The sequence below is a fragment of the Nicotiana sylvestris genome, chromosome 7 (assembly GCF_000393655.2).
Source record: "Nicotiana sylvestris chromosome 7, ASM39365v2, whole genome shotgun sequence".
In the NCBI taxonomy this organism is placed as follows: Eukaryota; Viridiplantae; Streptophyta; class Magnoliopsida; order Solanales; family Solanaceae; genus Nicotiana; species Nicotiana sylvestris.
In genome coordinates, this window is record NC_091063.1 from 82,821,071 (window position 1) to 82,833,380 (window position 12,310).

General features: G+C 38.7%; 1 protein-coding gene across 2 annotated transcripts; it reads left to right on the forward strand.

Moving 5' to 3' along the window:
- Positions 1 to 260: 260 nt before the first annotated feature.
- On the forward strand, positions 261 to 10,260 carry LOC104240060 (uncharacterized). Of its 2 annotated transcripts, XR_011401096.1 has the most exons (7): positions 320 to 899; positions 2,418 to 2,529; positions 2,632 to 2,803; positions 2,896 to 3,083; positions 3,960 to 4,111; positions 6,375 to 6,489; positions 7,226 to 10,260. XR_011401096.1 is itself a non-coding variant. In XM_070150972.1 (6 exons), the coding sequence occupies exons 1-5, from the start codon at positions 451 to 453 to the stop codon at positions 4,083 to 4,085; spliced, it is 1,047 nt and encodes a 348-aa protein (XP_070007073.1). In that variant the 5' UTR covers positions 261 to 450; the 3' UTR covers positions 4,086 to 4,111; positions 6,375 to 6,709. The 2 variants fall into 2 exon arrangements, 1 of the variants encoding a protein (XP_070007073.1); XM_070150972.1 differs by lacking the exon at positions 7,226 to 10,260 and having other exon boundaries at positions 261 to 899; positions 6,375 to 6,709.
- The last annotated feature ends 2,050 nt before the right edge of the window (positions 10,261 to 12,310 follow it).

Consider the following 12,310-nt stretch of genomic DNA (forward strand, 5'->3'; position numbering starts at 1 on the left):
GACAAAATTATCCTTAAGTCCATTAAAGCTAGAGAATATGGAGAGCATTTTTCTAAACAACTATTTTTCTTAAAAATTATGCAGTGCATTATAATTTTTAATACATCACACCAAACAGTAGATAAGAAATAATATCTGGATAACTATTACTTGCATTACTAATACATCTTATTCTGCACTATTCTTATACATCCTACCAAACGACCCCTAACGGCGACTCAAAAGGGCAATCAGAAAGGGTAATTTGGTCATTCAAAATCAACAAGAGTGAGAATGAAAAGCATCTGTTTTTTAGAGAGAGAGAGAGTGGTGGGTTATGGGGGGAGGGGGGTGGGGTGAAGAGGTAAATTAAAGAGCTGCCAGAGAGAGACGGACAGAGAAAGAAACCGTTAATTTCAGTTAGGGAGAAACGGGGCCGGTAAGCAACTGAGGATAATAGTAGTAGTACTCATGAGCGAGAGAGGGACAACAATGGCGGTTTCCGATGAGGACATAGCTCGAGCATTGGAGTCTCTCTTCTGGGAACCAAACCCTAACCCAAACCCAACATTCACCGGCATTCTTCAGCAGCTTCAGTCCAAGCTTGGCGGATATGACCTCTCTCACAAAGTTGATTTCATTCGTGCTAACATCCAAGACCTCTTCAATCGCCACCACGCTCAGCCTCCTCTCCTCCATCAAAATCACCACTTTTCCCTCCATTCCCATCGCCCCAATTTCCAAGCCTACCCTCCTGATTCTGGTGTGTCCCATCGTCCCCACGATTACTCCTTCCGCCCACCCCCACCTTCACCCCATCACCACCTGCCACAATCGGTTTCCAAGTCTGAGCCTTTTCCCACTGCACATGCCGCGGCGGCTCCTGCAGTGGCAGCTGCTTCTGAACCCCCAAAAGAGAGGTTAGTGGGTACTCTTTCTTTTTAAAATAATAAAATAAATTCTAGTACTCCCTCAGTCCTAAATTTATGTGATGATGTTTGATTGGACGTAAAGTTTAACGAAGAAAAGAAAGACTTTTGGAACTTGTGGTTTAAACATTTGTGTGTCTCATTATTTTGGGTTGACTAAAAAGTAAAGAATTTCACACAAATTGGAAAGATTCTTAGTTTGGTGAGGTAGTGGAACTTCTTTTGCATGTTAGACAAAGTTCCCCTCATCTTCTCGCCAAATGAATTTCAGCTTTAGTTGATTTCTATGTCTCTTCTAAAGAACCACGTTAGGCTGAAGTCTTGGTTGAATTATGTTGGGCACTAACTGCTTGCATTTAAGAGGATTACTTTACTTTTTTCTGATATTTTTACCAGTTTGAGGTTGTAAGGTAGAACTTAGGAAAAGCTCATCTTTTTTCCAGTCATTGCAATTTAAGAATGAAATGGTCCTTACTTGTACCCAATGCATGGAAGGTAATATAGGAACAAAGTTTGTGGGGATTTTGTTGGTTTGGAGTTGAGTGTATGCATCAGTTTAGGCCATCTTGAATGGGTGCTAGCGTAAATATCAGCCGTGTTATTGATGATTTTAAAAGCTTTAATATATTACTTAAGCGAAAAATCATGACAAACACTTGTTACATATGGAAGAAGTTTCTTACAGTGAGTAAATTTATTGTCCACGATATCTCACATCAAACAAAAAATGGCATCTTAAATGAACTGATTTTTTTTTAATCGGCAAAGGATAAGTTAATTGATTACCAGCTGAAATTTCAATGCTACTATATTGTAGAATTTCATTGGTCGACTTAAACAGATAGATTATTTTTGGTAGGTCAGCTAAACAGATAGATGTGATGAAAGCATGAGTTTTGACATATGTATCTCCTTAAGCTGCTGTAACATGTAGGTAGTCTATCTGCTGTCAAAATTGGGGAAATCAAACTAATTTAAAGTATCTTTTTCTTTTGCAGTCAGCTAAAATTATTTTTGTTTGTAATTCTTTTACTCGTGGTCTTTGAGTTGAATAAATTATTATCAATAATCATGGATAAAATACTGAAAAGGGCTTGTTTCCAAAAGATTTATTCTCCATGTTTTTTTCTCCCTTTCCTTTTCTTTTTCTTTTTCTTTTTCTGCCGTTGGGGTGGGGTGGGGGAGTGGTGGTGGAGATATAGGCCGTTACCAGCAAGATAGTAAGGTTCTAATAATTGAAGTCTTGATGAAGGTGCCAATAAATGAAGAAAACTGGTGACGTGTAACACCATCATTATCTTGTAGTATGCGCACCAACTTTCATGGAAAATACTTGTAATGGAAGCTTCTTTTTGCACCCTCCTGACCATATAGGTTGTAACCGAAAATTCTGGTGCAACTTCACTGTGTAATATTTGTCTGCTGCTGCATTATGTTAAATTAATTAATGCTTTATTCTGAGAGTTTACTGCTGATAGGTTTAATGAGTGATTTTGTCTTGTACTTTAGTGGTCAAAGTGGAAAGAAAAGAAGAGGTGGCCCTGGTGGATTAAACAAACTCTGTGGTGTCTCTCCTGAGCTCCAAACCATTGTTGGCCAGGCAACTTTGCCGAGAACTGAGGTTTCGATGTTCAGATTGCGACCTTTCCTTTCTTCTTGTTGATCTTTTTGGTTAAAGATGGTTTCTACTTTTTCTGCTTAAACTTTTCCATTCCGAACTCAGATAGTCAAGCAGCTGTGGGCATACATAAGGAAACATAATCTTCAAGATCCAAATAACAAAAGGAAGATTATCTGCAACGATGAGCTGCGTTTGGTATTTGATACGGATTGTACCGATATGTTCAAGATGAATAGACTGCTAGCTAAACATATAGTCACTCTCGAACCTTCAAGTATGATTCCACCAGCAATTGTTTTCTCTCTGTTTTTTGTCTGGTCTTTCTGACCCTTAAATAGAACTGTCAATTGGTTATGACATGTACAGAGCAGACTGCCCAGAACCCTAAAAGAGTAAAGACTGAGGTGGAATCTGGTAGTAAAAGCGAGGAAGCTGCTCCAGTTGTGATAATATCAGAAGCACTTGCAAACTTTTTGGGTACTTCAGAAAGGGAGATGACACAAGCAGAGGTTTTGAGGCAGGTCTGGGAGTATATAAAGGTGAATCATCTTGAGGTGGGTGGCCAAGTGAACATTTCCAGTCTATATTAGTTTGTCCAGTAGTCTGCCTTTTTACTGCAATTTCATGATTAGTTTCAGTTTACACACATTATGAGTACTTAGCTAACTTTAAGTAGAGTAGTAACCTATTTACGCTTTAGTTCACATTGCTCTCCGCAAAGCTAGCCAAGTAAACATTTCATGATTAGTTTCAGTTTATACATATTATGAGAACTCAGCTAAATTTAAGGAAAGTATTTCCCTCAAGTATGTACCTGATGTCTTACTTCATCTGCACATGTAATTCATCAAACAAGCATTCATGATTACAGACATTCATAATCTGCATCAAGAGAGTAGTTTAATGTTAATCATTAGGAACTGTCCTAATAAAAATTTGGGTTACTGTTTCCCCTGCATATGCTTTGAATTTGTGGTTGTGTTTATCTTGTGAAATATCTGCCGCCATGCTAATAATTGCAGGTCTATAGCATGTGATGAATGATTTCCACTGCGTTATTTTCATCTTTTTATCAATATATGCATCAATACTTCTATTGCAAATGTTACTTCTCAAAAAAAAGCTATGCAACTATGTTGAATTACCCAATTGTATGTTGGAAATATTCAACTATTGGTGTTGGATTCCCGTTGTATTATGTTTATTCTCTTTTAGTTTTCCTTGAGTTGTAAGATCAAATGATAGATCAATTGTTCCCCCACAACTACTACTTTCTTGAGCAGATCATTAGTTATCAATCTCTTGTTCTTGCTTTTTTCCTTTTGTGTAATTCATGAGATTATTTTGCAACCTGCTTCTTGCTTCTTCGAATTCCCTTACAGTATATGTTTGAGAATTTCATTACCGTAATTTATTTTCCCAACTTCCAGGACCCTTTGAATGCGATGGTCATACGGTGTGACGCAAAATTGCAAGACCTTCTAGGATGTGAAAGTATTTCTGCACTTGGCATACAGGAGATGTTGGCAAGACATCACCTTTTTAAGAAATCGTGACCACTGATCTGACTGGTTAACATAGCGTATGTAGTTTTCTTCATGATCCCTTTTATTACTTGATGTGGAGCAATTTGTTTCTAAAGGGGTTCCATTTTCTTTAAAGATTTTGTAATTATATATCAAACTACTAATAATTAAGCAAGTTTTACGTGCAGTCGTGAGGCTTTTTTTGTTAAGCACAGTCTCACTATGTATTCCAAACCTTTCAAGGTAACAAAAAGAATAAGCTGAGTCAGATAAAGATCAATGGAATTTTTATTTTTTTTTAAAAGGCAATGGAGTTGATACTAGGTCTACAAAAGACAATTAAAGAGTACTATTTCAAATTTACAATTCAAAAGGCTGTATGTGTCTATCACAATGGCAATGGCTTACAGAATCATAATCTGAAAAACCAAAAAGAAAATATTCTGAAATTCATCTTGTAAATATTGCACCACTTTTGGGTATCATGTTTGTAGTGTATAAAGACTGTAAAGAACTTCAACAACTGTAGCTACAAAAATGCATATCTTGAATATGTAAATTTTTGAGCTTCCTTCTATTACGTCTTATTGTATCTTTTTTCTCTATGTATATCTCTTTTTGTCACTTCTATATTAGCAAATTCTTTTTATTGATCACCTACAATCTTTCAAGATCATGATTCTATTAGAAATATCCTCATAATTAATGCCTAATTGGTTGAGCACATAATGACATAATGGGCAGAGTGAGCAACTGTAGTTTGACAATGTAAAGGCTATATCCAGGAAAGTTGGGTTTAGGTTCTTCTCATGCTTGCCCTTTTTTTTAGTTATTCTATTTCATATTGTTCTGTTTAGCTGAACTTGCTGCTTTTAGTTTTAAAAATTATTGGGCTTGTCATATGTAGTTTATATTTCATAATAATAGTGTTCATATTTCTCGGTTATGGTTATGTTATCCATTACTATCAATTTTTCTTTTGTTATTTGTGGTTGCTCTCATGTGAAATGGGGTTACACCAAGGCTCTGCGCTCAGTCCGTTCTTATTCGCCCTGGTGATGGATGCATTAACAAACCATATTCAAGGGGAGGTGTCATGGTGCATGCTATTTGCCGATGACATAGTTCTGATTGATGAGTCACGAGCCGGGGTTAACGGGAGACTAGAAGTTTGGAGACAGACTCTTGAGTCTAAAGGTTTCAAGCTGAGCAGAACGAAGACGGAATACCTGGAGTGTAAGTTCAGCACTGAGCCGGGGGAAGTGGGTGTGGATGTGAGGCTTGAATCACAGGTTATCCCAAGTAGAGGCAGTTTCAAGTACCTTGGTTCGGTTATCCACGGGGGAGGGGAGATCGATGAGGATGTCGCACATCGTATTGGGGTAGGATGGATGAAGTGGAGGTTAGCATCCGGAGTTTTGTGTGACAAGAGAGTGCCAACGATACTCAAAGGTAAGTTCTATAAAGCGGTGGTTAGACCGGCGATGATATATAGGGCTGAGTGTTGGCTTGTTAAGAACTCACATATCCAAAAGATGAAAGTAGCAGAAATGAGGATGTTTAGGTGGATGTGCGGGCACACTAGGATGGACAAGATTAGAAATGATGATATTCGGGAGAAAGTGCACGTGGCTCCCATTGATGACAAGATGCGGGAAACGAGGCTCAGATGGTTCGGACATGTACAGAGGAGAAGCCCAGATGCTCCAGTAAGGAGGTGTAAGCGGCTGGTTGTGGAGGGAACGAGAAGAGGTAGAGGGCGGCCTAAGAAGTATTGGGGAGAAGTGATCAGGCAGGATATGGCGATGCTTCAGATTTCCGAGGACATGACACTTGATAGGAAGTTATGGAGGTCGAGTATTACGGTTGTAGGCTAGGAGGTAGCTGAGTCTTGCGTTACCTTGTACTGTTGTGAGCCTGGTCTGGTAGGGTTTTTGTCTGAAATAGCTAGGGGCGTTGCAGTGTCTTACTATTTTCTCTTTTCGGTGCAGGACCTATTTACTAGCCATCATTTTTGTTTTGCATTTTTCCTTCTGCATTTTATGTTCCTATTTTTCTTATGATCTCTGTGGTGAAACTAATATTCTCTCCTTTTTGTTTTTCTTATTATCTTGAGCCGAGGGTCTTCGGGAAACAGCCTCTCTACTCCTTTGGGGTAGGGGTAAAGTCTGCGTACATACTACCCTCTCCAGACCCCACTTGTGGGATTTTACTGGATCGTTGTTGTTGTTGTCTCATGTGATTTGTGATGTAAACTTGTATATCCACTTGCATGAGATTATCTACGGCAGAGTATTAAGAAACCATTTCTATTTGCAGGTAATGGTGCTGATGCTAACTTGTTTTGTCTTTAACATGATTTAGCCCAATTCCTGGAGGAAAGTTCAGCTGCATTCTCCTTCACTTGTTTAGGTTTTGTAAGTTTTGCTCGAAGGTAAATTATTGGTAGAATTTGTTCTATGGGTTATTTGCAGAGTTCTAATTTGTAGCTTAATATGCCTTTTGAAATAGGATTGGTGTTCATAGGCAGTTACAGAAATGTAAATATGATTATCAACCTGCCATACTATGTTTTGTTGGGTTGTACATTTAAGATGCTGCTGCTGCCTTGTTTATGTTCTGTATATATATAAAAGCCTCAGTTTATGCTTGCATATGATGTATCTTAAGATTTGAGTTCATGAAACGATGTGAAGCTTGTTAGTGTTGCCCATTTATGGTTTTTGTGTATGCTTCCAAACGTTTCTGTAGTAGAGGAGAAGATTGAAAATACCCTAGTGGTTTTATAAGACTAAATAGCATTTTGGTATCTCGTTTATGGGCTAGTCGATTTTTATCCAGCATTTTTGAAATAGGTTACTTATTATCTTTTGTAAAAGGTGGCGAAATAACCTTATTTTTACATTGTTAGTTTTCAAATGAAGAAAAGTCATATATCTTGTAGGCTAGGAGGTAGTTGTATTTTACTTACTTCATACCTCTGTGAGGCTAGTGAGATAGCTAGTGGCAATGTTGTGTCTTACTACTCTTTTGTTTCTCGGAGTACCGGGTTAATTTACTGGTTATCGCTTTTGCTTTGCATCTATCTTCTGGTTCCCATGTTGTTACTTTTCCTATGATTTCTGGGGTGGTACTGATATTGTCTTTTTTTGTCTTTTTTTATTTTTTAGCCGAAGGTCTTTCGGAAATAGCCTCTTTACTCCTTCGGGGTAGGGGTAAGGTCTGCGTACACACTACCCGCTCCATATCCCACTAGTGAAATTTTACTGGCTCGTCATTGTTGTTGCTGTTATCTGAGGATTGAAACCTATTTCCAGTTATAAATCATTATTAAGTGGAGTAAACTTATCAATTGTCTCTAAAATTTAACCATAACCTCTGGTAGATACTCAAATTTAGACTGTCTTAATAACAACAACAATAATAACAACTACCCACTAAAATCCCACAAAGTGGGGTCTGGAGAGGGTAATGTGTACCCAGACCTTACCCGTACCCCGATACGGCAGAGATGCTGTTTCCGATAGACCCTCGGCTCAGAAAGACGGAAATAAAAAATAAGAAAAGACAATTCATTAGTAACTCCAATAGAAACTGTAATAGTAACAGAAGCATAACAACCAAAAGATAAATGACATGCAATAACATTAATCAGTATCTAAGGCCCGGAGCTAAGATGAACAGCAAAGATAGTGTGGTCTCAACATAAACTGCAAGCCATCTAAGATTAACCCTAATCCAACCTTGCCTCACCCCGGGTATGAAGTAAGGAAAGCTCTACTACCCCCTAACCTACAACCCTGATGCTTGACCTCCAGACCTTGCTATCAAGAGTCATGTCCTCGGAAATCTGCAGTCGTACCATGTCCTGCCTGATCACCTCTCCTCAATACTTCTTAGGCCGCCATTTACCTCTTCTCGTACCCACCACGGCCAACCGCTCACACCTCCTCCTCACCGGAGCATCAAGGCTTCTCTTCCGCACGTGCCCGAACCATTTGAGTCTCGCTTCCCGCATCTTGTCATCTACAGGGGTCACGTCCACCTTCTTCCGAATATCTTCATTCTTAATCTTGTCTATCCTAGTGTGCCCGCACATCCACCTCAGCATGCTTATCTTTGCTACATTTATCATCTGGATATGGGAGTTCTTAATCGACCAACACTCCGCCCCATACAACATGGCCGGTCTAACCACAGCTCTATAAAACTTACCTTTGAGTATCGATGGCACTTTCTTGTCACACAGGACTCCAGATGCAAGCCTCCATTTCATCCAGCCCGCCCCTATACAATGAGTGACGTCCTCGTCGATCTCTCTGTCCCCCTGAATCACCGACCCAAGGTACTTGAAGCTATTTCTCTTGGGGATGACCTGTGATCCAAGCCTCACGTCTCTGCCTACTTCCCTCGACTAAGCGCTAAACTTGCACTCCAGGTACTCTGTCTTAGACTTGCTCAATTTGAAACCCTTAGACTCGAGGGTCTGTTTCGAAACCTCCAACCTCTCGTTAACACCGACCCTCGTCTCATCAATTAGAACTATGTCATCAGCAAATAACATACATCATGGCACATCCCCTTGAATATGGTGTGTCAGTGCATCTATCACCAAGGCAAATAAGAACGGGCTAAGCGTAGAGCCTTGATGTAATCCCATAACAACCGGGAAATGCTCTGAGTTGCCTCCCACAGTCCTAACCTTAGTCTTAGCTCCATCATACATGTCCTTAATCGCTCTTATGTAGGCTACCGGCACGCCCTTTGCCTCAAGACATCTCCAGAGCACCTCCCTTGGGATCTTGTCATACGCTTTCTCCAAGTCAGTAAACATCATGTGCAGATCCTTCTTCTTATTCCTGTACTGTTCCACCAACCTCCTAATAAGGTGGATAGCTTCCGTAGTGGAGCGGCATATTAATATATTATTGTCCTTTAATTTGACAATATTCACGACAGTTCTCTTAATATTTGTAACAGACTAACAGTTAACTCCCAGCACCATTTAAAACTCCCATGTTCCTTTTTTTTTTTCCCGTATAAGGTTTAAGAGGAGGTTTTCATCACTTAATCCACTCTTCCTTCCGATCACTGTCCATATAATTTTAGAGGACTCTTGAAATTCTAGGAGTTTATTAGGGTTTCTTGGAGGTTACTCTATCCTAAACCCTAACTCGCACCTATATAAATTAAGGGACACATATTCCCTTGAAGAGGTGTCTCAAAATCTCATAAACTATTGGGGTATTCACAAAGAAATCAAAATATGGCCGGATACTTCTTAACAATCAAATAGTTCAAGAAGTTGGAGATCAAATACATCCCAGAAAGTCTGCATCATCCAACATTCGAGACATACGCGGCTTCAGCCCTCGAATCACGGAGATAATCAGGAGAGAAGAATCAAGGGAGAAGCAGAATTGTACTCACAATTGATTAGTAAAAATATTTTTCTCTTATTTTGTGATTGTAGTTTATTTTTCATATGGTGAAAATTAGTTGCAAATAGTATGCACATGGCTCAATCTCAAAATTTGATGAAAGCTACAGACACCAGATTAGTAAATTGTCAATGTTCTGTTTTGTGTGGAAAAGGTCCAATGTCCGTGACCCTGAAATCACATGCTGGATTCACATGAGATACAGTCACCGAAAGTGAGAATAAACAACCACAGATCTTGTCACATTCCAATCCTTTGTTACTTATATAAAAACCATTGCCTAGTAACAAGCCTAGCAAACTGCACTTAGCAAAAATGGCCAAAGTATGGTTGACCTTGTTGTTTTTTGCACTGATGACAGTGTACATTGATATGGCGAATGCTGGAACTCCGAAAACTATTTGCAGGGTCACAATTAATGAGCTCGCGGAATGTCTACCAGCAGTCATGGGCCAGAAACCTCCGCCACCAACAGCAGATTGTTGTGCAGCTCTGCACAAAGCCGATTTGCGTTGTATGTGCAACAAGAAATCTGAACTTGGCCAACTTGGGATCGATCCTGCAGCTGCTATGAAACTGCCTAAGCAATGCAAAATTGATGTTCCTCGCAGATGTTAAAGCTAGCTCAAGTCTTGAAATCAATTAAAAGACATGTATGTTAACGTGACTTGTTTTACTTCCTTGTGAAGTTGGCATACTCCATGGTTGTTTGCATTGCTATTCCGTCAGAATTTGAATAAACTTTCTTTTCAGTTATTGTTCTACATCTCAGAATTGACCAATATTTTGCTTCATCTAAGCTCCGCCCCTCTCAAACCCCACACCCACCGGCTACAATAACTATGCCTCAATCCTAAGCAAGTTGGAATTGACTGTATGAATTCTCAATGTCCATTTCGCTTCATGTACTCTCGTTTTGATTCCAATATTACAATTTCTGTATAGTGAGGATTCGTCGTAAATTAACTAGTTTTATGCCGGTTGTCAAATTACCTCACATATCCTCCTTTACCCGAGATTGAGACTGGTAATATGAACAAACTCACATGAGTGGAGTTCGCACCCACCATTTCTGGGTAAAGAAAAAAATATGAATAAAGTTAGTGACAACTTTCTAATTGGAGTTTCTTTTGATTTATATTGGAATACATAGCATAACCTATAGCCAGAGGTAGGGGTGGCAAAATGATTAAAAGAAAACAGTTATCCACCTATATTATCCATTAAAAAATGGGTTGGATAATGAACTTTTTAGAAACGGGTCGAATATGGATAAGAACCATATTATCCACTTAGAAAATGGTTAACCAAATGGATAACTAATTTGTTTAACTTTTACATTTGTAAAGCCTCAAATTGGGGGTTCCTCAAGTTTGAGAGACTATGAATTCTTCCATAAGTGATCATATTCAAGAAGTGATGCATAATATGAATATCCATATTATCCGCCGGATAACCCATTTTTTATCCGTCTCAAATACGGATCGGGCCGGATAATTTATTTATTTTTTGAATTACCCGTTTTCGACCAGTTCATATCTAGTGGCAATATTTTAAAGCTCTTTGGACAAATATCTTAGCCCTTCTAGACGGCTATGTTAAGTGGCAAAAGAAGTGTAAAAAGTGGCAAAATCCATCAGCCACTTTCTTGCCCTGCACAACAAAGTTCCATGCAATTACTACTATAAATAGCCACCATTGGTTATACAATTCTCCATCATCAGAAACAAAAAACTCTTTCTACTTAGCTTTCTTCTCTTTCTCGCCTAGCTTCTCTTATTTCCAATTTACTTATAATTTTTTTTTGTCTTTATTCTCTTTTCAATCTTGTTGGATTATTGTAATATAAATATTTTGCTGATTCCTGTATCCACTAAATAAAATAGAGGTAAGCTTGTTTAATCCTGGGGAAACATGTCACACTGCTGAAATAGTTTTTTAGGACTATGCCCAGCACGACTCAAGTTAATTCGTATATCTACTTACAATAAATATTATTGCAGTGTAATTGCTATTTTCCCGTTATTGTTTTACTACATATCCAATCCGACCCGCCCGTTTTACACCCCTAGCCAGAGGCAACGAGGTTGGCGAATCATATGAGACATAGCTAGAGTCAGCTTGGCCAAGCTAGCACACCAAAGAATGGTTGACAAAAAAGATTAAGTACGCGTAGAGCAAGAGCTGCAATTCGCTTTTTTTTTTAAATAACCATTTGGCATCTGAAAAGCATTGCTCCGACTAATTTAAAATTCGCGTTGCGTTGGGCCAATTTAAGGAGGAAATGCTCCATACAATGAGTTCCTCCATTTCTAGAGCTTGTTTCTTACCAAGCAACAAATAGAAATACACCAAAGGAGACACAAAATATTATGTAGTTATGTCGTTACAGCTACATCCATAGACAAATATGAGCAATTAACCGTTTTAGAAACGGTATAAGAGAATGCAAGATTAGAGTCAACGCTTCAAATAATTTCAACATTATTTTGAGAGAACAACCTCCCAAAATTCACTTTGAAAATGATTCGCACAGGTGTAAGCTATCTATTTGCCACAAGTTGCTCCCTAAGTAATCTTTATAACTTTGTGTATTGGAAAAAATTAAGTTCATATACAGAATTAATTATTAGTTGACATGTCATGACATGTGGACTGGTAAAAGAATGATAGTTGGCAAAGGATAGTTGAAGAGGTACGAGCTTCAGCAGATACGAACAGAGATTCAAGGAAGACAAAAAGGAAAGGCACTCGAACCTATTGATATTCAGAAGTCATATCAAAAGAATGAACCTAAATAGCAAAGGGTATAGA